The sequence below is a fragment of the Mesoplodon mirus genome (genome assembly GCF_964341445.2).
Source record: "Mesoplodon mirus genome assembly, chromosome: 6".
Taxonomy (NCBI): Eukaryota; Metazoa; Chordata; class Mammalia; order Artiodactyla; family Ziphiidae; genus Mesoplodon; species Mesoplodon mirus.
Window position 1 is genome coordinate 141,988,775 of NC_138982.1, and position 21,939 is coordinate 142,010,713.

The window sequence follows — 21,939 nt, forward strand, 5'->3', positions numbered from 1 at the left end:
GTCACCATCAGGGTCCCTGACATTTTTCTTTTTGGACACACCTTGCGGCTTGCAGGATCTTAGCTCCCCAACGAGGGATCCAACCCCAGGCCTTGGCAGTGAAAGCGCTGAGTCCTAACCACTGGACCGCCAGGAAATTCCCTGACATTTTTCTTATCTGGTTGGTAGACTCTGATTATCCTCTTTTTACTTTTGGTTTAATGATTACAATATAAAGTGCAAAGGTTGGGGTGTCTTGTACAGTTGTGAACATGCACTTACTGATGCTACTACCCCTAATCATTCATCTACTCAATAGTTATGAGTGGGGCAACTATAGTGATGGTTTCTCCTAACATGGTGATGAAAGAGGCTGTGACTTCCAAGACCAGACTGAATAGATACTTGCAGCAGAAGGTGGTGGGTGCTCTGGTGGAGGGGTGCTAAAGGTGCAGTGGGAGCTGAAGGCAAGGAGAATCTTCCCTGATCAGGCCATCAAGTTTGAACCCATTCCCTTTCATGGATTCCCTTTCACCTGGCTAACTGTTAGGAAGAAAGCTTGACCTCAAAGTGGCATATTTGGTGAAAGCAAAACCAAAGCTACTTACTTAAAATGTGCCTCATTATTCTCAGGTGAATGGGAAATGTTCTACTGGTTGAGTCCAGCCAACAAGAAAACTACCTATGGTGTGCATAAACGCATATTATTTGGTATCTATGTCTCTAACCAAGCATTCCATGGATATTTAGGTTCATAGAATGAAAATTATATGTCAAGTGAAAAATGGGTTATCAATTTCAGACTGTCATTAAAAAAAAGAAATCATCAAAGCAAGTTCTTTTAAACATGATATTTGGGCTGCTAGGTCTTGTTCTTACCTCATGAGCATTTCAGCTAAACTCTTTGCATCTGGGGAAAGAAAACTGATATTAGTATAAGATAAACAACTCATTAACATTCACTTAAGCATTTGTGACAAATATTCTACAGAATCAGATGACAATAACCATTTTTAAATGTAATTGTATATCGAAATCATTGCTAATAACCTAAACTTTTATGGATTCCTTGTCTGTTCTAAATGAGACATATATATATATATATATATATATATATATATATATATATATATATATATATATTTATACACACACACACACACATATATACATATATATGTATATACATATATGCATAAATGTAGCATAAAAAGATGGGTACAAAAATACTCAGATACCTGCTAAAGGTTATATTACAACCTATTCATTTTCCATTTTCCAAAAACCCAATTTTACTTTCAGAAGTCAGAAAATTAACACCTTGAAAGTAATTCATTATGTAGTACAAATTCTACTCTTTTTGTCATCAAAATGAAAAAGCTTATGATCACTTAAAAAAGTCATTATTACAGAGCTATGCATCCCTTTGGTTGATCAAAGAATTGTATAAACAGCATATCACTGTGTCTGGAAACTTAGATGTTTATTTCAAACACAGAAAGAAAATGTTCTTTATTTCTTTTCTCTGAAGACATTATTTACCAAGATCTGGTTACCACCCCTGACAAAAGAAATCCTGCCTAAAAATGATGTAATTTTTTTTAACATTTTTGATGGCATTGGTTTGAAATTCTAATTTCCCTTAAAATATAATTTGTTCTTCTTACACATTTTACCTGACAAAAATGAATGTTTCCTTTCTTAGAACACAAAGCCCTTCTTTATGATTGTCTTTCATTGCTCTCTAAAAAGCCTTGACGTTAAGTGTTCAATGAACAGAATTTTCTGGAAATGGATTCAGCTGTCTGTGTGAGTGCCAGTGAAGTAACGCATTTGTTGGAGCATTTTCATCTTTGGGGGCTAACAATTGAATGCAGTCCCTTTTATGTCGGGGAGCAGAGTGCTGTAATTGGGAGGTGTGGACTGTCACGGGAACAGCCACATGTGGGCAGGCACCCCATGAACCAAAGCTCAGCTTTTCAAGTCAGCCATGCCAGTTCCCACCTCGCAGTGAGGCCCCAGCTTTGTGCACAGATGGGTTCTGTCTGGGAAATGAAATAGCTCCCTTTATCCCACCCACGTGGCAAAGCAAAGAAAGCAAAACAGCATTTAATTTCTCAGCTCATGGCTTTATATTTATCTGCAAAGACAAAGTAAATATGATGAGCTTCCTCTCTTCCTGAATGATTTAACACTTACAAAGTAAATATACATATACACATATATAAAATGCCAGAAGCTTGGGATTAATTAGTTCTATGTAACAACCAAGCACTGGCTAGTTCAATACTCTAAAAAAGAGGGAAAATTTCCAAAGAGTCAAACACTGTACTTCAGCTCGCAATCTGAAGGTAACTCCTACTCAAACATCTTCAGGATGGACCTGCATTCCTTGTTCTGCTGTAATCATCGTTCTTTTTCTATTCCTGAAGTTAGTCATCCCAGTTTTCTCTTCTATGATTTTTTTTTTCTATCAAAAAAGGCAGCATCCAATGAGTGAGGACAGAGGTCCCTCCAGTACTGACATGCTCTAACTGCAAATTTTCCACGTCTACAATTAGCAGGCATCTTCATCCACATATTTAGGTGCCCAAAGCCATTTTGGTCTACCCTTCCCTATGCTTATCATCTTACAGTGGATCCCTTTCTCTTTCTGTCTTAGGTACTATTTCCTCCTTCTGACTCATCTTAAATGGTGAGAAACATTATATTCATAGAAACTCACTTCTTCTGTGAGTTCCCCTTTGAGGAAGCTGAGAGCTGGTGGAGTTTGAAGCACAGTGATGGGGTCTGGATAGCACAGTTGGCATCAAGGACCAGGAGTGAATGTCTTCTGGGGAGTGGGACCGAGTGGACTGCGGTCACACTCAAGCACATGCTAGGAATCTGGATTACACCAGTTACTTTAGGACTGCTTGCCCATGTCCGCTTAATATCAGTCTCTGTCTGGGAATTACTGTGCCCTCCCTTGGAAACCAGGAAACTGGGATCCGGATCCATTCAGTCATTTGTTGCAGCTGAGCAGGAAATCATACCAATGTCTGTTGGTTCAAACTCTTTTTAACCACTGTCCTCAAAGTCCTTTATATATAGAGGGGGATACATGTTGTATCCTTAGGAACACACAGAGGAGCAGACGTCTCATGCCAGCTGACTGAGAACACACCCTGGAGGGTGCTGTGTCAGGACGGGTAAGTCAGAAAGGATGGAAGACTGTGCCCACCTTAAAGGAAGTGTGGACTTTAACAGGAAGAGTGCTCCAGGGCACAGAATTAACCTGTGTTGGAATTCTGAGCTCGTTCAGGAAGCAAGGAGTTGGTCAGTTTGACTACAGAGAGAAGTTTCTAGGGGTGGTGGGGAATGGGGATGGTCAAGATGGTCAGGAGCTAAGAAAATGCAACTTTGCATCACTGACCATAATCTGGAAGCTTTTACCTGGGCCAAGGGGGGAAGTGGAGGAAGAGGGCAGAGGTGGTGGCCAGTGGGTACAGATGCCATAAACAGCATTAATCAGACAATGCAGAGTGCCCAGGATGGGGGGCCTGGTGGCGGGGACTGGATGACATGATAGTAGACAGAGGGCATCTACAAGCATCAGGGACCTACTGCGTGTGGACGGGACAGGCAGAGGGACCGTGGGGAGTCCAGGGAAATGGCAAGATTTGGGCTATGCAGGGCTGGGTATATGGTAACACAAGGGACAGAAACAGTTGTCTAGAAGGACTTGGAAGCAGCAATTTGGGTGCAGGCTGAGAGGTTTGGCTTCAAACATATTGAGTCCTTTAACATATTAATGTAAGTTGGGGACAGATTTGGAATCCAGTGTCCAGCTGGGAGACATGTCAGGGCTGAGATGGGCTCAGGGTCTTCTGTTTATACAGGGAGAAGGGAAAGAGAGATGGAATTTTGGACACACTTCTGTTCAGGGGTGAGAAGGAATCTGGGCCGAGTTAAGATAATATATTTAAAGTCATGGAATCATGGTATCTTAAGAGCATTACAGATTTTTCAAATCAGCCTCATAGTAAATGTCTGAATCCCTTCCACAGCGCCTTGGACAGAGGTTAGAATGAGTCAAGCCGCTGGATGCTCCAGGGACGGAGCGATGCCCTTGCTGCATATACGGTGCCAACCCCTCTTCCCACTGCTGACCTGCATTCCAAGTCTGTTGATGGCTCCCCACTCAACACATCTCCCTGGAACTCTGGCTCTTTTCTCTTTCCTCAGTTCAATTCTCATTTCCTTGTCTCCCCAGCTCTGGGGAGAGCTGGTCTCTGGTCTCCCCAGCTCCAGACTCTCAGCCCTCTAAGCGACATCCCCACTGCAGGAAGGGTGATGGATCTGAAACACACCCCTCACTGGGTTGCATCTGCGCTCTGAAACTCTCAAAGGAATCTCCCTACCAACAGGAATCCTCAGCTCAGGGTACCAGCCGCCCGTGCTGGCCCCAGCGGTCTTTCCAGCTCGGTTGCCTCTTACTTTGGACCGCCAACCCTGTCTCTGAGTTTCCTGCTCTTGCATTTTCTGCTGAGACCCCCATGACTCTGTTCCTCTGAGGCCCTTGGAGATGGTGCTTTGTCCCCACCCCTGCAGACAGATGTGACTTGCTCTGTACACCCTCCCAAGCCCAGCAGGTGAAGTTGGTGTTCTGGTTCCCTGGGCTTCCAAGGACATCTGCACCTGTCTAACCTCTCTGCATCTGTTCAGCACAGCCCTTGCACCTTTCATTGTAACTTCCTGTTTTCATATTGTCTCTCTATTGGCCCCTTTGCCCTTATCCCCAGGCTCAGCCCAGCCCCTGGAACAGTAAAGCCACATACAGTTTTTCCTGAGGATACAATTAATCACAAGAGACACCTTCCTTCTCTTGTGTTGAAATCCCTTGGTGTAATTTCTATCTGGATATAACAACGGCACCTTCTGGAAACGGTGAAAAAACCATTCGAATATTTCCAGGTAGCTGCCACGCCCCAGGTAGCTCAGCTTCAGTATTGTCTTTTCTAGGTTGAGTTCTCTAATTTTCTTGACCACTCCTCAGGTGGCATAATTTCTAGGTAATTCCTTACTTGGGTCTCTCTTTGATGAAAGACATTTCCCCCTTCCTTCCTTCCTCCTTCCTTCCTTCCTCCTTCCTTCCCTCCACGCTTCCTTCCTTCCTTCCTTCCTCCCTCCCTCCTTCCTTCCTTCCCTCCTTCCTTCCCTCCACCCTTCCTTCCTTCCTTCCCTCCCTCCCTCCTTCCCTCCCTCCCTTCCTTCCCTCCTTCCTTCCCTCCACCCTTCCTTCCTTCCCCCACCCTCCTTCCCTCCCTCCCTTCCTTCCTTCCCTCCTTCCTTCCCTCCACCCTTCCTTCCTTCCTTCCCTCCCTCCCTCCTTCCCTCCCTCCCTTCCTTCCCTCCTTCCTTCCCTCCACCCTTCCTTCCTTCCTTCCTCCCTCCCTCCCTCCCTTCCTTCCCTCCTTCCTTCCTTCCCTCCCTTCCTTCTTTCCCTCCTTCCTTCCTTCCTCCCTCCCTCCCTTCCTTCTTTCCCTCCTTCCTTCCTTCTTTCCTTCCTTCTTCCTTCCTTCCTTCCCTCTTCCCTCCTTCCTTCCCTGCTTCCTTCCTTCCTTCCTTCCCCCTTCCTTTCTTCCCTTCCTCTCTCCTTCCCTCTTTTTTCTCTCCCTCCTAACCCCTTCCTTTCTCTTAATCCCCTCCCCCTTCCTCTCTCCCTTTCTTCTTTTTTATAATTCTTGTTCCACATTTTCTCATCTGAATAGTTCTCCTCTTGGTTCACATCAAAGTAAAACAGATGTTGAGTCCTTCTTCTTCTCCCTGCCATCTGTTAAGATGAGAACATCCTCTCAAGTCATCTTCTTCTTGCCCAACACAGCTCAACAGCCTTTTGTGTTGTCTGTCTCTTTTTTTTCACAAATTTCAGCTCAGTCTCAGATTTAGACTTTGTGACACCTTTCCTAAGCCCCGGCTACTTCTCTGTGCCCATCCTGGGCTTTGTGCTCACGTCTGCATCTTTTGGGTGGGGAGATGATGGAGAAATACTACCAGGGTAGCCTAGTGATATTGAAAGATGGAAAAAAGCAGTTTCAAAAAAATAACATGTGCTAACACTGTGAATGTGCAAAGAGGGCTAGAAGATGATAACTGAAAGGAGAATTTGGGGATCAGAAGGTAATTGGTCACCTGCCTTTAGGAGAGCACTTTCATTTGAGTGGTGGGGAGAGCAGTGAGACTGAGGATTTGGGAGCTGGTGAGACTCAGTGTAAACAGTTGAGTATCAAAGACTCTTTCAAGAATTCAGTGGGGAAAAGAAATGGAAAGAAAGGCAGCAGGTTAGAAGATAGGCAAACAAGAAGGAATCCTTTTTTAAAAAAATATAGGGGCGCCTGAGTGGTAGCGAATATAGAGATAAAAAATAAATAAACCAAATATTTTTGATGGGCAAATATAAAATTATAAAGTCACTATTGATTCTGTGTTAATATATCTTTTAATTCTATGTTTCTTTGATACATCTTTTGAAACTAGCTTAATATGGATGCGACAGGCTTTCTTTCTTGAATGTTCCAAAGCCAAAGAAGTTTCACAGAAAGAGAACTGGGTAGACAAAGGTGATTTCAGCTCTCCTGCTAATTCTTCCCTAACTAATGTGTGATTTCCAAGTTCCCTTCAGGTTTCATGTCAGCAAAATAGAGCATAACAGTGTCAAGTTTATTTGCACCTATCTATACAGCTATTAAGAGACTAAAGCAAGATAGTGTATAGTAAAGCGTTATGGAAAAGGAAGAAGAGAGAAAGCATGGAGAGTGCTAGCACTCTGTCAATTAATACTCGGTTCAGTCAGTTCTTGGGAAGAGGCACCTCGGCTGGATGAAGAGCCTCGCAGTGTGGTCTCCTGGGTTCCGTGTTCTTTGTGGACCATCGCTCCTGTGGGGTGTGTCCGTGGCATGAGGGGTTCTTATTAACAAGGCAGCACAGGCCTCCAACACTGCAGCTGTGTCAGTCGTGAGTGCATACGCTAATGTTTCTTTAAAAAGGAGGACTCTCATTCATAGCCACATCATTACATTTCCATCTCCAAAGGTCTAGTTAAGTGAATGGCATCTGCTTTGGTTCATACCTCTACTGAGCAGTCACTAGCACACACCCACAAAAACATAAAACCAATTTGGGGGCAGCAGATTTCCCCCTGCTTTACCGTCTCTCAGAAGCTCTTATTTGCAAGCTCCCTCACAACAATCCCTGCTTTCTGTGGAATGTAAAGGGGTCTCATAAAGTAGCTATATTCCTAAGGGCTATAAAACCTGCATTTACATTTTTACAAGGTCGCAAATAGCACTCCCAATCATCAGCTCAAATGAAAGCTGATTCCAAAACCATGACAAAATATATATCCCAGAAAGAAAACCGTATAGACTTGCCATCTCAGAAAGTTGCAAATACAAACACGGATGAAATAGAACACGTGGGCAGGGCAAAGCCCAGGGTGACCCCAACTCTCTCCATCCTCCTCCGGCCCCCCCACCCCCGCCATCCCTCGCTCCACAGCTGCTCTTGGCCTGGCCCTGCTGCCATCCCACTGTTCCTTTGCTTCCCCACTCTCAGACACAGAAACCCCTTTTTTAAAAAACTTAGTTCTGCCATAACACATTTGAAGTTTTGAAAGGATACGTTTTTTAAAATGAAGGTCAAAAGGAAACATGAGAGGAAGGAAGGAAGAAAACGCAAAGCCGAGAACTAAAGTTTCAGAGTAGAGGCTTCTGATCCCATCTAAGCCCCAAACTGGGCATTTATTAGCTGGGCAATGAAGTCTCTGGGGGTGCCCACCTCCCACCCCTTTACTAAGGAGCACTGGGGACCCTTTGCCTGCGTAGGACTCAATGCATCAGTGCCATGACCATCTTTACACAAGTCCACCTTGAGTCCAAGGTCTTTGCGCTCCTAGATGCACACCTTTCTTCCTTTACATTATTAAAGTTCAAGCTAAGCTTTGGTCTTACAGATGAGGAGAGACTTAGCTCATTTGCAGGGCAGATTAGTGGAATATTAAACAGCCATGGCCCACCCCTTCAGCTGTGCCTGTGGAGGACTCTAAGGCCACGTTCTCTCTGAGAACGGCCTCCTGGAACTAATCGGCTTTATAATATTAATGCACTTTAAAGCATGCTTAAAATAATAAATAGGCTTCTGTTCAAGAGAAGAAAGCCATTTTGCCACAGAAACATGGTCAAATTTTATGTCATACACTGATTTTTATCTTTAGCTTCTTTGAAGTCTTGGAAGTAGCTTTTTGGCTTGACACTGCCAGTTGACCCATACAGCTTGGTGCTTTGCACCCTCTTGGGTAAACTCATACTAGAGAGGGAAGCATTTAGTGATCCTGGATGTGTTTGCTTGACATGGGAATCAAATTTTTATAAGGTTGTGTCTGCTGGGGTCATGGTGATTTATTTTATAACCTTACACTTCAAAGGATCTAGCGGTGGGGAAAAATCAGGGCATGACTTAAAGCAAAATGTGGCTTCTGAACTCCTGGATAAGGTTACAGATTTTAAAAAGATATAGCACTTGAAGACAATTTAGACTTTAGGAGGTCACTAGGCTCTAAAATTAGTAAAGAGCTCAGGAAGGAAGAATATAGGTTGGCTAAATTGCTTGAGTCCCATTTTCCTTCTTTTTTTTTTTTTGATTTTTACATAAAAGCACGTTTACGTATGGTGCATTCACTAGGTTGCTTGTCTATACGGTGAAACAAACCTGCTCAAAAACATTGAGTAGCATCTAGCAATCAAACAAGGTCTATGGCAGGGAGTTTATCTTACAATGTTCATTAGGGACCCTACAGTATTTTCCTGTAATCCAGATTTATTTCCAGTTTTGATCCTGATCAGTGGTTGCTCGGGCAACTTTGACATATTATTAGAAATGCCCTTATTTTACACAATAAAATATTGTATGAAGTTATTCAATCTGTAAATATATTTGAACTGATTCTAACTCAGGGATAGGATCTGTGCCTTATGTGGGTCAGGTAGTAACTGGATGATTCTACTAATGAACTCTGTTTAATAGATAGGCACCTACTACCGTAAACCCTGTGGCTGTCCTCTCTTTTCATGAGAGAATTGGAAACACTTTGTGGTATTAATCAACATAACATTTCAAAGGCCCTTCAGGCCTAAAAGACAAAGATCTTTTGGGGGCAAGGTCTGGCCTTTCACTGATTCCCCCTTAACAGCCCTAGTCACTTGCTCTGACCTTTTATGACACAGTTTTCAATGTTAAAGAAAGATGCGTCTGTCCCTTGAAAGCCTTTGCTGACCATTCTGGGACAGAATCTTAGTAACCTTTTTTTCTCTCTAGGACCTAGTCAAAATCTTGTGATCAAATAGAAATGGTTAATAAGAAAATTTTACTGTTGGTTTTAAAAAATGTTACACCTGGAATATGGTAGATAATCAATGAGGGTGCGTTGAATTAAATATTTCTGTGCATCCAAAGTAAAACTTGCCATTTGGAAGGCAATGGAATTAGGTGTCTGAACATTTTGCCTTCTTGCTGCCCTCTTGTCAGACTCTTGATTTGGAAGCTTTTATTAAGCACGTAAAATGCAAGACTGCAGATACCTTTGTGCCCTGCAAGCTACTTCTCTGGAATACTTTGCTTCTCAGCATCTCCCATGAATACATCTTCTTTGCCATAGCACTTATTTTCGTCCCACTGAAACCTTTGTGCTGGCGCTCTCTCTTCTCTGGCACAAAGAAAACAAAACCATTTCCGGGGAATGAAAGACTGGACTCGCTGATGTGATGTATTGCTTTCTTTACGAAGACGAGCTACAAAATAGTGGTGTCAAATAGAAGAGATGCCGACAATAAAAATGCCAGCCCAGGATATTTTCTGGACAGTGTCCTTGCAAAGCGATAATTAAATTACAAGGTAAGTGGAGAAGGTGATTTAGAAAGAATATTTCAATGAGATTGACGGTTCATCTGAATTATTGGGCTACAGACGGTGTACACGGAAGAACTATTAAAGTGTGCAGATGGAGTGCCATGTACTTCAAATAGTTTAATTTGTTGGCCAAGTAGAAGCACGTTGATGGTAACATGGGTTAGAGTCCCATCAAAAGGAGTGTTCTGGCTACCTGAAGACAGGTGAAAGTATCCCCACGTTCGGCTGTTCTAACTGGACTACAGTCAAATCAAGCACGTACACAAGAGGTCAATGCTTTCCAAGTCTACCAGCCAGGCTTGGGGATATCCCAGATATATTATAAGGACAGTGCTTCCAGGCCTGTTCCTCAAATGCAACTTCGAGGAATACATGGGATGTTGCATACCCCTCACTGCAGTGATACTAACATGCAAGCAGCTTATATATACATTTTACCAAGAAGCGGCTTGGTTAAACAGCCTGACAGGTAAATAGGAGGGACTCAGAGCAGTGTCCTGCACTGGGCTTTGCATATGAAAGAACTCACTGGCCTCACACTGCACAACCAGGGCAGGTAGGGCTGTTGGCCAGAAGCTGGAAGAGCCCTGTCGCACAGAATCTATAGAGCCAGACATGGGAATAACGGTGCTGCTGACAAAGGCTCCCATCTGGTCCAAGATCTCATCTTCCATTCTTTCTTGTTTTTTCTTAGTTAAAATGAAACTCTTACACCAAGCTCCAGCTCCAATTTCTAGTTCAATGAAGTGTGTGTTTTCTGCCTCACAATGCTTTCCCAAGACCATAAGCCCTCAATTTCCATGTCCCGGCAATAAAATAGTTCTCATTGCCAGAACCAATCTGGAAGGTCTTTTTTTTTTTTTGTGGTACGTGGGCCTCTCACTGCTGTGGCCTCTCCCGTTGCGGAGCACAGGCTCTGGACACGCAGGCTCAGCGGCCATGGCTCACGGGCCTAGCCGCTCCGTGGCATGTGGGCTTTTCCCAGACTAGGGCACGAACCCGTGTCCCCTGCATCGTCAGGTGGACTCTCAACCACTGCACCACCAGGGAAGACCCCTGGAAGGTCTTTTTAAAGGATATCCTGAGAAAACTATAATTCGAAAAGAGTCATGTACCACAATGTTCATTGCAGCTCTATTTACAATAGCCAGGACATGGAAGCAACCTAAGTGTCCATCGACAGATGGATGGATACAGAAGATGTGGCACATATATACAATGGAGTATTACTCAGCCATAAAAAGAAATGAAATTGAGTTATTTGTAGTGAGGTGGATGGACCTAGAGTCTGTCATACAGAATGAAGTAAGTCAGAAAGAGAAAAACAAATACCGTATGCTAACACATATATACGGAATCTAAAAAAAAAAAAAAGTTCTGAAGAACCTAGGGGTAGGACAGGAATAAAGACGCAGAGGTAGAGAACAGACTTGAGGATATGGGGAGGGGGAAGGGTAAGCTGGGACGAAGTGAGAGAGTGGCATGGACATATATACACTACCAAATGTAAAATCGATAGCTAGTGGGAAGCAGCCACATAGCACAGGGAGATCAGCTCGGTGCTTTGTGACCGCCTAGAGGGGTGGGATAGGGAGGGTGGGAGGGAGGCTTAAGAGGGAGGGGATATGGGGATATATGTATATGTATAGCTGATTCACTTTGTTATAAAGCAGAACTAACACACCATTGTAAAGCAATTATACTCCAATAAAGATATTAAAAATAAAATAAAATAAAAATAAAGGAGGCCGTAATTGGTGGCATTGCTGTGGCGGCTCAACATTAAAGAGTGAGGCTGGCAAACCCTCGTGAAAGTCATTCTCTTTTCCTGTCTTGCTGGAGACTTGAAAGAGGTTGGCTTTCACTCAATTTCTGAGTCGTAACATTTGCATGAGTTGCGCGTGAGGCCCTGCAGTCCTGCTGACGGCACATCGCAGGTCACAGAACCAGGTGGCGCAGGGAACCTGGCCCAGAGAGGGTAAGGCACTCCGTGGGGCCGATTCCCTCCCAGCCAGCCATCTGTCCTGCTTTGCGGGGGGACGGCCGAGCCTCCACTCACCTCTCAGCCTCTTCAGCCTCTGCTCCCGTCTCCTCCTCCGAACCACCAGCAGGAGTACGAACAGCAGCAGCAAGCCCACCAGGATACAGGAGATGGTCACCAGCATCTTGAGCCCTTCATTGGTCGTCAGCCCTTCATCGCTTTGGACAACTGACTTAATGAGTGGAGGGATTGTACCTGAAAGCAGGGTCATGATGTTAGGTGGCTGTTAATGACGACAGCATGGCGGAGTTTTTAGGGATGATGGGTTACCAGAACCGCGCGAGTGATCCGAGGGCGTCCGCAGTGATGGGGATGAGAGGAGCGCCTCCTCCAGGTCCTCGTTCATTGCTTGACTTGCTCGCTCCCCTCCTACGCTTACTCTAGGGAACGTCGAACCAGAGTGTGTGCAAAGGGCAGAGCACATTGTTTTTTTGGAACAGGGCTTCATTGGGCCACGTACTGCTGGGTGCAGACACTTGAAAGCATAAGGTCCAGGCTGGGCGCTTAAAAAAGCCACACGCACTTACGTGGAGTTGAGTGTCACCCAGAGCACAATTGAGAGGGGCTGTTTGAAAAATTGCACATCAGAGAAGGAACAATGGGCTTGGCAAGTGGACAGAAGAGAGTCTGTGGGGAGACTGTACCAGACAAGCCTGCTTAAAGGAGCTTAAAATCTCTTTTTGTTTGGTTATTCACTTGCTTTTCATCACGGGTGTAAGGCCAAATTTACTTTTAAAACTACTTCCGGGTATAAGAGTAAAACCAACTCTTCAAAGGGGAGCCATCCAAGTCTCTAAAGCAAGCTACTTATTGGTCCATATAAAGCTCTGAAATTCAGATTATTTAGAATTACAAGGGAACACCTAAGTAGACGGAACTCTGAGCTGCTTTAAGCTGCCTTCTGCTCAGAGGCTTAATACACTGGGTGCAGAGATTCAAGCACAGGCATCCACATTTTATGGGGCTGGCGTTTTGGCACCGACCATTACGTAAGGTGCTCCAGTCCACTGTATCTTCCATGTAAAACAAGGACCAGGAAGTCAGTGATTTAGGAAAAATAATGCAAAAATAATACAATTTCCCTCTGAACAAAAAGAGTCTCGTCCTGCATTTAGTGACTACAGCAGGAACAACAGAATGATGGGCCCCTTTGCTCTCTGCTAAGGCCAAGAAGATCATTCTTCCACCTTTATATAGAGTGTTTTGGCTGCAAACCCAAGTCTGCAAATGCTCAGAACCCACATAAGAGGCACATAAGGGGATGCAGGTGAGGATGCGCCTGCAAAACCAAAGATGACACAGGACCAGTGGAAACATCTGGCTGAGGAAATGGCAGAAGAAAGATTCAAATAAAGCCACGGGCGAGTCTGAAATCTGACTGGTATTGATAGATATACAGCTAATGGTCAACGTTTGTTGTTCCTAAAATGAAAAAAAATTCTTCAGGAAGAAGTGACCAAAAAGATATTAAAGCTTTATATCCACAAGCTTAGTTCAAAAAAAAGTAACCTTTTTCAAGGAAAATATACATATGTATTCTTATTTCTAGTGTAATAAGATTATTTCAGATTTCAGAAAATTTTAAATGTAGCTCCCAGGACTTTGTCGTGATTTAATCTAAGATCTTGGATAAAGTGAGAATATTTCTTTTAGAAGACAACCATTTAAAATCTGCAGAGTGCTTTGTAAGTAAGAATGACAGTTTCAAATGTTGCACGCGAGTGGTTTCTAATTAAATGATTAGCTGTGAACCTATCACGGACGTGCACCTTGAAGCCGCGTGCTCTGGACCACACAGATTACAAAGAAGCTGGGCACCAGAGTGTGATGGTTGTAAGGCAATTAATGGACATCAGTCATCTAAAGTAAGAAATATACTTCCTGCCCAAATGTGTACCCTGCTAGCAAAGGGCTTTGGGGAGCCCTTAAATGCTAAGGAAAATGGTCAGTGTTGAAGTCCTTTATTTTGTCAGATCAAAGAATGAAACCATGTTGGAGGAGAAAGCAAGTGGTTCACACTGCTCTGCGGTGGTTGGTGCTCTGTGACGGGATCTCTTGGAGTGAAGTCGCTTGTGATTGAGGCTAGAAGGTGGCCCACGAGGATCAGAGCTTTTGAGGAGAAGCCTCACTGTCTGGGAGCTGGACCAGGTGCCTCAGGAGCTGCGGGGCCCAGGCTGGTGTAACCAGCACCAGGACTCCCACCTTGGCACCTTCCTGCCTTCACCCCACCCAGGCCCTAAATGCTGCGGGCGAGCCTGGGCTCTGGCTGAGGAGGGATCTGTGGGGAGATGGCCTTGGTGGGAGACTCAGGGGTGGGTTTACAGTGTGCCAGGGCAGGGGAGGGCAGGGAACAAGCCCTCGGCCAGCCAGGACAGTCCAGGAGAAAATGGCCAAGGGAGGAGCCACGTCTACAACACCTCTGGAGCATCCTTTGGTCGTGTCCGAGGGTCCTTGGGTTTACGTACACTCTTTTCTTAGAACAGGATAACCTGCACTCCAAGGAAGATCCTGCCAGAGTATTGATTAAGCGAGATCCCAAGTGCCCGTAAGCAGAGGAGTGAACACCCCTCAGCCTGTCCAGCGAAGAATAGAGTATTGGGGTGTTAGCTCTGGTGCAGACTTTTTGGGTAAGTCATCAGCACTGTGGTCCAGCCTGATTGGTGAACACTGGGCCGGGTCTCTGAGGGAGCTAAGCCCGGAGCTCCAAACTGTCTGATGAATGGAGGCCAGTTTTACCCTGTGATCACAGCACCTAATTCAACCACTGCCTTTCCCCAAGTGAAAATCACTGCAAGGCTGCAGAAATCAGCATCAACTTGCTGCCAGTTAGGACTTTCTGAAGTTTCCTGACTGCAGAACGGTCAATGTCACGCCCCCCTTTAGCTTCACTGGGCTTGGCATTTGTTCAACATCAATAAATGGCCCTTATACTAGTTGGAGCAAAAAAGAATAAAAATGTCTATCACTTATTTTCAGTCAACTAAACGTCACAAGATACCTCACCTGGTTTTCAGAAAACCCATGCCAATTGCATGCATGTGTGCATATGTGTGTGTGTGTGTGTGTGTGTGTGTGTGTCTGCTAACATCCCATGACCTTATTCTATTTCCATCAGTGCCTCTATTTCTGCTCAGGGACTAACATAAGCTCCTTTACTGATGGAAGACTGTTTTTGCACATGCAGTTGAAGGGCTAAATGAAAGCAAACAAGAAAGCTGTTATGTGGATTGGGATGGGGTGGGAGGAGGGGAGGGAGACAACAAAATCACTGTTAGCTCACAGTCACGACCAAGCACGCAACCACGTGGCACAGAAGCCTTCAGCCCCAGAAGTCACTCCTGCCCCGAGACTCCCTAACGAGCTGCCTGCGGGCCCTCCGTCCATCCTTCCTGCAACACGGCCAAGGTCACCTGGGTACCTGGTCTAGGGAGCCCAGGTGGGAGCAGACTGAAAGGCCCCGAAGCCTAAGGGGATCGGCGGGGCACGAGCCCCACCGTGCCGAGGACGGATGTCAAATGGGGGAGGGGCAGCGAGCACGCGCGCACGTCCCGAGACGCACAAGGGAGGCCAGCCGGCCAGCTTACTGCCATCGTAGTTGAGCGTGGCGAAGTTGGCCTGCTTCTCGGCGCAGCCAGCGCTGTTGCACACCCTCATCTGCAGCTCATACCACGTGGCCTCCTGCAGGTCGTACAGGATGTACGACTTGGAGAGAGAGGTCCGCTGAGCCGTGGTCCAGACCGTGGTCCCGAAGGGTCTGTACTCGAGTGTGAAGGAGGTGATGGGGCAGCCGCCGTCATTCCAGCCGATGAGGTTCAGCCTCACGCGCGTGGTGTTGATGCTGGCGAAGAGTTCCTGCTCCTTCGAGAACTGGGGCTCTGCGGGAGAGGGCACAGGGGCGTCAGCCCACGGGGCACACGAGTGAAGGCCATCAGGGTCGTCCCACGTTTCCCTTGGGCTGCTTTCCCCACAGGCGAGGGGCTCAGTCCAAGTCTGGGTCACAGGCTGCTTGTCCGCTATTTATAGGGATCTTATGGACCAATGTTCCCCAGGTGCGAAAGGGAACACTGGGTGGGTAGAGGTCGTTTTTGTGAATCTTAGCGTTAGTTCCCTGAAGAACAAAGCTATTCTCATGTACGCGCTTCCTTGAGTGTTTTTTTTTTTTTTTTAAGTTGAGAATTATGTTTTATTTGGTAGACAAAACTGAGAACTTAAGCCCAGGATGCAGCCTCCTGGGTAGCTCTGAGGGACTGATCCTCCTTGAGTGGTTCTGAAGGAACCACTGTGATGTGCTGGGCTGACCCGTGTCCATTTGGGGACCTGACTCAAGAGAAGTCAGACTTGGATTTGGGAAGTACCCACAGGCATCCTTGCTATCCAAGCGGCTCACACTGGAGCCCAGGGACCCAGTGGGTATATTTCTGCATAAATCAACTCCTCATCATGTGAACCCTGGTACACGTCATCCAAAACTCAGGTGCCGCATCCAAATAACGCCTTCACTTTCGAATCTCTCGCTCTCCTGCCATCCCGTCCACGCCACTGGATGAGAGTCAGCAGTGAGGAAACATACAAAGACACTCTCTCCACCCCCTCACGTGCACTCGCGTGCAGCCATATCCCTCCCTCCTGCTGGTGTTTCTGAGCTGCAAATTTCACCCCTCAACATTGCTGCCCTGGGGTTCGCCTCCCGGAAGGGCCATTTTCAGAGGATAAACCGACTCACACTCAAGGTTAACAGTCTACCCTGGTGACTTCTCACCTGGAAAGTGGGGCCTGTGAGGCGATGTGACAGTTATAGGTGGAAGGGGGTGAGGTAACTAAGGGAGAAGGTCACCCCAGAAGAAGGTGAGAGGGCAAAGAGCACATTTCACGGCTACTCAGCCTGGGAACTTTCTGTTGGCACCAAAGCCCTTGATTTTCAAATGACACTCTTCTTTTTTTTAATATATTTATTTATTTTTATTGAAGTATAGTTGATATACAATGTTGTGTTAGTTTCAGGTGTACAGCAAAGTGATTCAGTTATACATCTATCTATCTATCTATTATTTTTCAGATTCTTTTCCCTTATAGGGTATTACAAAATATTGAGTAGAGTTCCCTGTGCTATACAGTAGGTCCTTGTTGATTATCTATTTTAGGTATAGTAGTGTGTATCTGTTCATCCCAAACTCTTAATTTATTCCTCCTCCACACCTTTCCCCTTTGGTAACCATAAGTCTGTTTTCTATATCTGTGGACACTCTTCCTTTAAACTGCAAATGAAATAATGAAAAGAGAGAACCAGAATATTCCGTATGGACTGGCCATCTCTTTCAATACCCTGTAACACTGCCAAACCCATCTGGGGAATAACAAAGTTCAAACTCACAAACATGTAAATGTATGATGCATCTTTTCTGATTCCAGTCTCCCCTTTGATTTGGAAAACAGGACATCTAGAAACTAAAGAAGGCTTACATACCTTTTCCTAATGTTTTCGCTTCTATGATTTCACTTATGCGCCCGGGTCCCACTCCATTTTGTGCAGTAAGAGTGAACTTGTACCAAGTCCCACATTTCAGGTTTTCCAGGCGGTAAGAACGTTCACTTGGGCTGATGGGAAAGCTTCCCCACTGCTCACTGTTATCCTCAGAGTACTGCAATATGTAACCTTCAGAAAACAAGAAATATTCAGAAGAGCGTTATTTGCTTTCTATCAGAAGTTTGCACTCTGTATGGGATGCGTTCTCAGAATTTGCACATCTTTGGAAGGGAACATCTGAGCTCTTGCTGATTCCAAGAAACTGAACCCAGGCTGGAAGAAGTACTGTGATGACATATTGATTATGAGGTATTTAGGCCACACCAGATGTTACTACGGTGGGATTGCTGGATAGAGAGATGAAGATAAAACCACTTTCTGCCCATTCCCTTTAAAAGGTGTAACTGGGCAGCAGGGAATGGATACTGAATCTCTAAATATCTGACCTTGCGAGCACACGGGCTGAATGCCTGGGGATGGGCATGGTCTGAAGCTGGATCCAAGAGAACCAAAGCTCTGGAAAAGGGGTAAGTGATCAGTAGGGGTAGGAATCTCCTCAGCCACGCCCGCCCAGTCCACAATGACTGTGCCAGGCATTGTCCACAGCCCACTACTCACATCACCTCGCATAACCCTGTGGATTAATAATTATGATCTCCTCAGTGCTGATGAAGAGACTGAGGTCCAGAGAGGTTAGGTGACCACTCTAGGGTCTTATAAGCAAGATTCAAATCCTACCGCCAGAATCTGAAGCCTGCACTCCTGTGATCACGGAGACATCCCTCCCTGTTACGCCTTCATCCCTGTCACCCCAGCCGCCTTCCTGGGGCAAACGTTTCCTGTCTGCTCAGTCCTTGTCTCTAAATGTTCACATCCAGGTAGCCCAGGACTGGCCTGCCTGATGCATGGTGTCTTTACACCAGCACACAGGCATCCTCCCTCCTGCCCATGGAATTCCATTTTTGACACCAGTGACGAAAGCACATCTCACCCCCACGCTACAGAGCCTCTGAACCCCCAGCTGGTAACAGTCAGTGTTTTTCATGAGCCTCTCATGAGATCACCCATCTCTGATACCCTCCTTCTGCAGCCACGGTCATTATCATCCCACTACCTTCCTCCTTCCCTCCCCTACAGCCCCCTGCAGACTTGGGGTCCCTCCTCCCTCCTCAGCCTCATTTTCCCTTCTGTGTTCCTGATCTGCAGCCCTGACAGCTCTCTCAGTGCCTGATATGTGAGTGATGCATCTGGGTCAGCTCCCACCGTCCTACCCTGACTTCACCACCTCCCTGGTGTCCTACGCATCTGGGGGACTGTGCTTTCCTTCTCATTTCCTTCATCTAAACCACTTCTAGGAAGCTTTTCTAACTCTTGGAGATGGGAACCCCCATGTCAATGGCTTTGGCCACCCCTGTGCTTCAAGGACCCCTGGTCGCCTTTGCCTGGAAACCCTTCATTACTAAAGTTGGCTTCAACCCTAAGACCTTCTGCTCCGACACCCTTCCTGTACTGCCTCTCCCATGATCTCACACTTACAGAGCCAAGACTTCCTTTCATCTGAGCCTGGAGTCCTAGGGTCCCTTGAACTCCTACCTCAGTGCCCCATTTTTTTTTCATAAAATGCTTCTCCACCTAGCCTAGAACCTCTGGTAGACCATTTCAATCAGGAGCCTGGTTTGACTCACTCTTGTGACTTCTGACTGCACTTACCCTGCCAGTCACCAGCTTCGGTGACCCGTGATCCACTTTTCTGCCCCACTGTCCAAGATCACTCGAGCAACTCATTAAACCCTGATAACTGTGACCACTATGCTTTGTGCTATTTCTCTGCAGCTGGGGCCTTGCTCACGCTTAGCAATGGCTTTGTTTCTCCATTAATGACTCCCTGTGCATTTCCCACGGCAGCTGTTACAAATCTTTCCCACGCTCCCAAAGCCCACAAACACATCCTCACCCCTAATCATCCAACTATTCAAAACAAAGAATCTCACCTTTCTCTTCACTAAAAAAAGAAAGATCCTCCCCTTAGCCCAGTGGAGTGCTAATCAATGTTTAACAACTGGTTCTTGGGAAAAAAAAAAAAAAAAGCCCTGATGGATAGCATTTCTGATTTCTGTGGTGTGTAAATATCCCCAGCTGGGCCGTGGTCACTGAGGGCAAAGTTGGGAAGAGGGGTGGCCATGTGCTTTCATGGGCTGGAGGGAGACGGCTCCAGACGCCACTGGCCTCACCCCAAGACGTCCCTGTATTTCCTGTCATCTGCTCGCCTTCCTCCTCTCTCAGAAGAAGGATGTCCTCTGCTGGTAGAACTCCAACCGTTATCCTTTCCTACCTGCTCTACGACCTCTTTTGTCCCTTGTCTCCTTAATCCCCTGCCACCTCAGTCTCCTCTGGGTTCTCGCCCTCCCCTTGGTCTACAACTTGCTCAGAATGTTTTCCCAATGCCACTTAGGCTGGGATCATCACGCTAACTCATTCCTTCAGCAGAAACTCCCTTAATTCTTTTCTACTCTGTGCTAATTGCAAAAGCTTTGTACAAATAGACCACTTCCCATCTTTCAGTACTTTCTAAGTCAGAACAGTCACTGTGGTTACTTAACTGAAGCACTGAGTACCTGAATGGATGATACAGCATTGATAACATGGGGAAGAAGCACAATGCAGCATCTTGGGGGAAGAGATGACCACATTTGTTTTTTCTTTCTTTTTTTTTTTTGCATGTGTTAATATTTCACTCAGATTGCATGCATGATACCCATTTTGTGAATGGGATTCCTTGGATGAATGGGTGAGTTTCAACAAATACCATAAAAATAGATGTGTGGTTTCTTGCATAGGTAATGGAAGAATTTATTATATGATGAGTTTGGGGGAGAAAGAAACTAACACATAACGGTTACTTGATAAATATGTGTCACTTATCTGCCCGTGGGTGATGACAATGAATCAACTGATGTGGGCCACCTATCTCTCATTACCTCTGATAGAACTGCCCCCGTTGTCCCCAGGAAGCCATGAAAGGGTGATGGAGGAAGAGGTGGTTTTGGAAACTGTAAGCCGAGGCTGATCTGGTGGAACTAGGGAGGAAACAGGTTTTAGAAAACAAGAATTAGTTGTTCACATCTTCAGTCTTCTGTAACAGTCATTTACCAAATGATTTTTTAACAGCCATTTATTAAATAAGTGTTTCAGGTTGACAAAATATGCAATTCACTTCTGTCAAAATGTCTATTTAGTTGAAATCCTGGGCTAAAGAGATAGAACAGAATGATTCCATTATTTAAAGAAAATTCAACCACATTTCTACTTGGATTTCTTTCCTCATTCCCTCACCGATTCCTTACATTTCTGAGTTGCTCACCACTAACCAAAATCTTCTGTGAACTTACTAAGGATCCATGCATTATTTTACTCTAAATTTCAGCCATGGTTCAAGTGAGAAAGATAAATGGCACCCACTTAGCTTTTCAGTTCTCAGCGATATGAAAGGGGGAGAGAAAGCGTGGCTAGTGGGAAAAAAATGCAAAAATGTCCACTATTTCACGTACTCCCCTGCTCAAGAGGCAACACACACACACACACACACACACACACACACACTCAGCTCTGAACTCAAAGGTGTGCCACTGAGTGGCAGCACAAGAACTTGAATAGTCATACAAGGTTTGAAGAATACATACTTCTAATCAATGGACCTCAGTAATATTTTGGATTAGCTCTGCAGACAGCAATACTGAAGAAATTTAGAAAGGTTATCCAAATTATATAGAAACCTTCTCATAAAATGTCCTTCTCTCTTCCTCCAAGAGAAGCCTGATATATTAACCCAAAGCCATGAAAAATGGATTCATCTCTTGAGTCATCATATAGTGTCTATCTCCAAAAATGCCCTGAAATCTCCTGACTTCAAGTTACTTGAAATTCCAGATCAATTTTGCATTATTTAAAAAAATATATAGCTCTTTTCCTTCCCTCCCCTCCCACTGAGGACAACATTGGTTTTATTTTTTACTTGCTGTGATTTATTAATGTGATAGCACTTAAATCCGGAGACTTTACACTTTGATTTTTTCTACTAATGAAATATCACTGTGCATCTAAATTTGAACCCAGTCAGTGGCCATCTGGGATTTTACACATGATTTTGATTTGACAATCTTAAATTTGTCATGTACTTTTGGTGTATGATGTCAAGAAAAATTACATACACTTATTAAATACACAATTAAACATTAATGCCCTACAGAGTTTTAGTTAGTGTCCTTTTAATATACAATGCATATGACAATTCAGTTAATTAGCATTCATAAAACACCTCAGTTCAGACTTTCTTCTTGCTGGTGTTTTCTGGGTTACACTTGTACAGGTGTGAAGTAAATCCTGCAATTAGTGGACATCATTAAGAAGGGCTTTTTCAGGGCTTCCCTGGTGGCACAGTGGTTGAGAGTCC

The 21,939-nt window shown here is 45.1% G+C and overlaps 1 protein-coding gene across 2 annotated transcripts in view; it reads right to left on the reverse strand.

The window, feature by feature from the left end:
- Positions 1-21,939, reverse strand: part of DSCAM (DS cell adhesion molecule) — a gene marked incomplete at both ends in the record, with an annotated part of 740,068 nt that overhangs the window by 40,003 nt on the left and 678,126 nt on the right. For both annotated transcript variants that reach the window (XM_082624816.1, XM_082624817.1), the window contains 5 exons: positions 859-889; positions 11,984-12,160; positions 15,550-15,840; positions 17,430-17,618; positions 20,468-20,566. In XM_082624816.1, the coding sequence (XP_082480942.1) occupies positions 859-889; positions 11,984-12,160; positions 15,550-15,840; positions 17,430-17,618; positions 20,468-20,566 (787 nt within the window). The remainder of the gene's footprint in view (positions 1-858; positions 890-11,983; positions 12,161-15,549; positions 15,841-17,429; positions 17,619-20,467; positions 20,567-21,939) is intronic.